The sequence below is a fragment of the Cupressus sempervirens genome, chromosome 3 (assembly GCF_028749045.1).
Source record: "Cupressus sempervirens isolate cs-2001-9-10 chromosome 3, ASM2874904v1, whole genome shotgun sequence".
Classification (NCBI taxonomy): Eukaryota; Viridiplantae; Streptophyta; class Pinopsida; order Cupressales; family Cupressaceae; genus Cupressus; species Cupressus sempervirens.
In genome coordinates, this window is record NC_143120.1 from 897,544,562 (window position 1) to 897,550,561 (window position 6,000).

The 6,000-nt window shown below is 34.1% G+C and overlaps 1 protein-coding gene across 5 annotated transcripts in view; it reads left to right on the top strand.

The window, feature by feature from the left end:
• The window catches only part of LOC149569689 (type I inositol polyphosphate 5-phosphatase 2-like), an 82,305-nt gene extending 77,795 nt beyond the window's left edge, over positions 1-4,510 (top strand). For all 5 annotated transcript variants that reach the window (XM_089822413.1, XM_089822415.1, XM_089822417.1 and 2 more), the window contains exons 8-12: positions 2,010-2,194; positions 3,346-3,454; positions 3,559-3,704; positions 3,800-3,998; positions 4,107-4,510. In XM_089822413.1, coding sequence (XP_089678539.1) covers positions 2,010-2,194; positions 3,346-3,454; positions 3,559-3,704; positions 3,800-3,998; positions 4,107-4,130 — 663 coding nt within the window. In that variant the 3' untranslated portion in view covers positions 4,131-4,510. The remainder of the gene's footprint in view (positions 1-2,009; positions 2,195-3,345; positions 3,455-3,558; positions 3,705-3,799; positions 3,999-4,106) is intronic.
• Positions 4,511-6,000: the final 1,490 nt, after the last annotated feature.

The window sequence follows — 6,000 nt, forward strand, 5'->3', positions numbered from 1 at the left end:
TGCATGCATAAACATACCTAAAATCAGCCTACCCTCAGAAATTGTTTTTTCTAGACTGATGTACCCAAACTTGAGCCTAAAACCAAGCTAATAACTTAGTATGAAACATGGTTTCATTTGAGAGAGGGGAAAAAAAGACTTCTTGTGTCATGTATAGTGACATAGGTACATCGAGCAAGAAGCTTGGTAATCAAAGTCGCCATCTGATTTTTTTTGGAAATTGTTACTCTTTCTCTTCCCATTTGTACTTAAAACTTTTGTTGAATGCAAAAATAATGGTCATGAGCTACAAAAGCTATATTTTGGGTTGGGAGGCCTTGTTGGGCCTACCTTTCAGGCATTAATTTGTTGTAGAAATGTTTTTAAACTGAAATTTATGCATTTGATGTAGTGATTATGATGCAGGGTGCTCCCCTTAATACCATAAACTCATAACAGAAACAAAAAAACAATAGCAAATGTGAGAACAAAATATGGACTTATTATTTGCGCCGCAAATACGGAATTACAGAATTCATAAGTACAATATGTTAACCCACATGGGCACCTTCAGTACAATAAATTGCAAGACAAGCTGCGAACTATCACCTAGAGCTGTCCTAGACAATGTTCGGGCCTTTCTTAAATAGGCAGTTATATGCCACTCAAGAAGGTTCTAGATGCTCAAACTTAATACCTAGGGCTGACAGACCCTAACAAAACATATAGAGTTGGCCAAATACATTTTTGACAATTATTTTAGAAGTTTCTGGTAGCCCAACTTCGGAAGGCCATAACTCACGAACCGTTGCTCCGATTGGCTATTATAACCACTTTTCGGAAATGCCAGCTAGTTTTTGGACCTCATCCGGGCACTCTAAAGCCTCCAACGGTGAGTTTGAAGATTTTTCTGCAAATTGTTCCACCGAAAATCTGCAATAACTTCCCCAATACTTAAGCTAGAGCAATGAGATTTTTATAGTAGACTTATATCTCTAAAATGAACCTTCCTGTAGAAAATGAGAACATTCTGAGCTCATATGACAAACTTACTAAACATAGCAAGTTCCCATAAATAGTAACCACCTTGTCTACTAGTCCTTATTAAAATAGAAAAGACTGAAAATAAAATATTTTTGGGTGATGCAAAGATTGCCCTTACACCCAAGATGCTCTTGCATCAAGCTAACCCAATTTTTTTGTGGATGGTAGGGAGATGTCAACAGACCCAAACAAGCCAAACAAGGGAAATGCATCCCCTGAGTTCTTACATCCTCAGTCTCTGCTTGTTCTCTGAATGCATGGAATCTGATTTTCCATCCAACTATGCACCATCTTTACTGTTCCTATTCTAAAGCCTGTGGATCAAGTTAACTCATTTGATAAATTGAAGTCCTTGGGAGATTGTATGATTTCACATTTCTTCTATAAACTTTCAAATAAAAATTGTTTAGTGTGTGCTGTTATCAACCAATTATGCACCATCTCTTGTGTTCCTGTCTTGACACCCTTGGATCAAGCCGATTTGCTGAATGAAACTCAAAGCCTCCTTTTAATTTCCTGTTTCTTTTCTAGGCTTTAAAATGAAAATGGTCAATTACATGCCATTTTGACCAAAGAATAATTACTACACTGTTTGTTTGTTCTACTCCAATTCAAAATAATCTGTAATGTTCAGATTGTTCTCAACAATAAAGCTAAGTTTTGAAATTTGGCAGAGATGGAAAAGATTTTGAGAATTGTGCGTACCTATCCTTTAACTTAATTAAATGTATTAATTACTAAGATAACTTTGTAGTTTTAGTTTTACAGGTTCAAATTGTTGGGAACCTTGACAAACTATAAATATCACTTAGAAGCAGCTTTCTCAGTAGTTGCTGAGATGATCACACGTCACATTTTTTTAACAGTCCCTTAAATTATAATTGTCTAGTGAACTTATGCACAACATTATAAAAAATTCACATTATATCTTTGTCATTTTAATATGATGATTTATTGATCAATACTTTTGTGGATTTATGATGCAGGGATCTATATCAGTTAGCTTGTCCATTTACCAGACAAGCTTTTGCTTTGTATGTTCACACTTAACGTCTGGTGAGAGGACAGGAGATGTGTTAAGAAGAAATTCTGATGTATTAGAAATATTGCGTAGGACGCATTTCCCTTCTGTTTCTGGAATTAAACTTCCTCAGACAATTCTTGATCATGAGTAAGTGCTACAGAATAGGTCTTTACACTTTACATTAAAGTACACATGATATCAGAATTTTAACACTTTGGTACAGCGGGAGAAACTAAAGACCTCTCTTTTGATTTTTTTTGATTGGAGGTTAAACAAAAATGCAATGGATGTTACTTTTCTTGTTTTAATTAGTTGCATTAAGCAAAGCTTTTCATCAATGTGAAGAATATGAAAATATTTTTTTTTCCTAATCTGTAAGAAGTTAAACTAGTGTCACACTCCATCAGTATTCCTTTCATCCATGTGCATTTTGTGGAAAGGTGCTGCTTGTCCTTAAAAATAAAATCCACTCCATTTGTATTCTTTAAAAGTGAAAGTGTTGAAGAAAAACCCACTCTTTTCTAACCTTTATAGAGAATGTACAGTAAAAGCAATCCTTAACCAGTTAAAAATTTATGGCCTTAAATGCAGAGATTTTGTTTCCAGGAAAATACTGCTTTAAAATTTAATAATACATTAATACTGTTAACTTGGTGTCTTCTTCCCTGTACATAAGAAGTAGCTTGCAATTGTAAATAAAATTAAAATATAAAACCTCTTTAGTTTGAATTATTAATTCTTCAAAATGCATTGATTCCATACAAGAAGATATCTGCAATTGTAACTTTACCCAGTTTCAATTTATTCTACAAAATGCAGTGATGGTATCCCTCAATGCAATCCTTACACATGTTCCAGAATGTAACGTCTCGTTACTCAAAATGTTACATCTCTTCTGCCTTAGCTCCATATGGATAAAGTCTATATAAGCATGGACAATTCATAATTCTGTTTGTAATTTGTGTTTCAAATTGGAGTCACTCATGTTGTCATCACCAGAAATAATGAAATTTAATTCTCCAAAATGATTTTCTTTTTATCATTGTTCATTTGTTCATTTCTTTAAGAGAGGAAGTAGAATGAAATTCCTTTTAAATATGTTGTCTTCTCAAATGATACTTATGGATCATAGCTAGCAATATGTCAAGAAGCAGATTCAGGGAGTCCTCTCAAATTTTGTATTCATTTCAGTATCGATACTATCATTCATGCATCATAGGACAAAAGGGAGCTCATGCATTGCTTTATTTCCTAGTCAGTAGACATCTTGCTAGACTGATTCTGTATTTTTTTTGCAGCCGAGTAATCTGGTTTGGAGACTTGAACTATCGCCTCAATATGTCAGATGATAAGACACGAGAACTTATTGCCAAGCAAGATTGGGAAGAGCTTGGTAGCCATGATCAGGTAACCACTACCATGGATTGGATCCTTCTGCTCTTAAAGATATCCACCTTACATAAATGCTAGTAAATCTGCTTAATTTGGTATTGGGATCTTTTGTATGGCAGCTAAGAAAGCAGATACGGAAGGGGTTTGTCTTTGATGGATGGTTTGAAGGATTGATAAATTTTGCCCCAACTTACAAATATGAATTTAATTCCAACAAATACTTTGGTGAAAATTTAAAAGGAGAGAAAAGACGAACCCCTGCATGGTAAGCTTTTGTGCAGTGCCTGTGTTCAAGCTTGCGTTAGTTGTATATTTCTTTTCTGAAATATATGAACTTATTATCAATAGTCAAATCTACAGGTGTGATCGTATCCTTTCATTTGGAAAGGGAATAAAGCAACTTTCATATAAGAGAGTTGAACAAAAGCTGTCAGATCATAGGCCAGTGAATGCAACTTTCTTAGTTGAAGTTGAAATATTTTGTCGGCGGAAGCTTCAAAGGGCTTTGACATTCACAGATGCAGAGTTGGAGGCAGAAGAGTTACCAATTGAAATAGAGGTTGTAGTTGGGCTACATGTTCAGTGACTTAACAAGTTTTGTTATTTTGATTGAGAAACAATAATTTAACTTCCAAATTATTAATTGGTTGATTGTGTCTGATTACAGGAATTTCCGATGTTGCAACAATAGGAATGTTCTAGCACTGTATGCCTTGAATACCTGTAATTGGTGCGAGATAGAAGTCTTGGTTCAGTGTACCCTTTATTGAAGAAGTTACTGTTTTGTATAGCCTTTGCAGGCAATCTGAATGGTTGATATCTTGATGGTTCTTTGATATTTCCTTTGTATCCTTATATTTAACATTACATTTCCTTTCCAATAGCGAGTTATGAATAATGCTTCCATCAAATCCCTGCTTAATTGAGCAGAGAGAGTTTCTTTCTTGTCAATCCTTCTTTGTCCCTTTCAGGGTAATTTTCTTCATTAATTTTTCTTTTCTTGGAGAGTGTTCCAAAAGTCAATATTTGTATACTATTTGTACTAGTATTAAATGAATTTTTTTTTTTCTATCTTGCTTTTCTAATGTGATACACGGTATGGAATTGGGCCTTGCTTGGTTAAAAATCAGGTAGAATTCATATTTAAATGATAATAAAAGCTACAGGTTTGCACGTACGATTTGCTCTCCAAGGTGGATGAAATTTGTTTATATAACTTGGGTAGGCAGCGAAGCTAGAAGAGATGCATTGTTATTCTAGAACAAGTTTAAAATGACGTTGTGAGTAGGTTGGTAGGATTTACAATATAATCTCTTACATGCTTTGCATTATTCAAAACTAGTAGTTTCAATAATTGAAAGGATCTCAATTCTCAGTAGGCTAGGATTGGCAATAGTGAAGTGGACAAGCACATAGATGTTGCAATTTGTTTTGTTAGTTCAACATAAATGGTGCAGTCTAGATATAACACCCAACAATTTTTCACACAACAAATTTACTTGGGATTTATTTTCAAATCTGAAAACTAATAGTCTTGTCTGTAATGTTGAAGCATATAATTGAATACCAACTTTAATAGAAATATTCTATAAGAACTTTCAAGAGCCCTTTTTTTAAATACTTTGAATTCAGAGGAAGTTAAATCATTGCAAGATTGACAATGACAGGTAATGAAATTCTGGGATTCGAATGTTGATGCTAAAAACACACAATCGAATCCTGAAGCAAAAATTTCATGACAAATGGATTGTGGAAATCTGATAATGCTAATTACAGGTAACTTAATTGTTGCACAAAAAAGAGAATTTAGTTCACATAAGAAAATCTGGAGTCTGCATGTCTAGTTTGCTGACAAGATTTGGCAGATATCCAGTTTGAGCAGGAAACCTCACTTGTCCAGGCTGTTGATGGGATTTCGCAAATGTACATTTCAAGAAAGATGCTATGCACGTACAACTTGCTGATGAGATTCCACAAATGTCTAGTTCATTGACAAAATTTCGCAATCCCAGCTGGACATGAATTTCGTGCAAAGGAGTTAAATGTCACAAATATACTCCTGGTTGAACACCAATCTATAATTGTCTCAACATTTTTAGGGCCCTTACAATCCTTGTGTGGAAACAACAAACCTGAAGAATGGTTTCTAACACTTCATTCATAAGCATAATTAAAAGTTAGTGTGTGTTTGTCAATCTAAATTGCATTATCAACTACTCACTCAAACCATCCAATCTCAAATATTGTTTCCAATAACCTCGTTCTTCAATATTTATCTACTAATATACACACTAGAAATATATTTTAGTATTTGGCACCACTCGAGACAATTTATCATGCCATTTATTCAAACTAATGTAAATCTATAACTTACAGCTATCTTTTTTAGGCATTCACTGTTTTCCATCCTTTTTAGGTGTCGAAGGAAATAGATGGGCTCAAAGTTTCCCTTCCTGCACATGTTTATTTATCTCTTCATTTGCCACATATCATTCTCTATGGTGCTTTATTTGGAAACTAGCCTTGAATATCAAGTCCATAAAATGATTTCTTATAGGAAA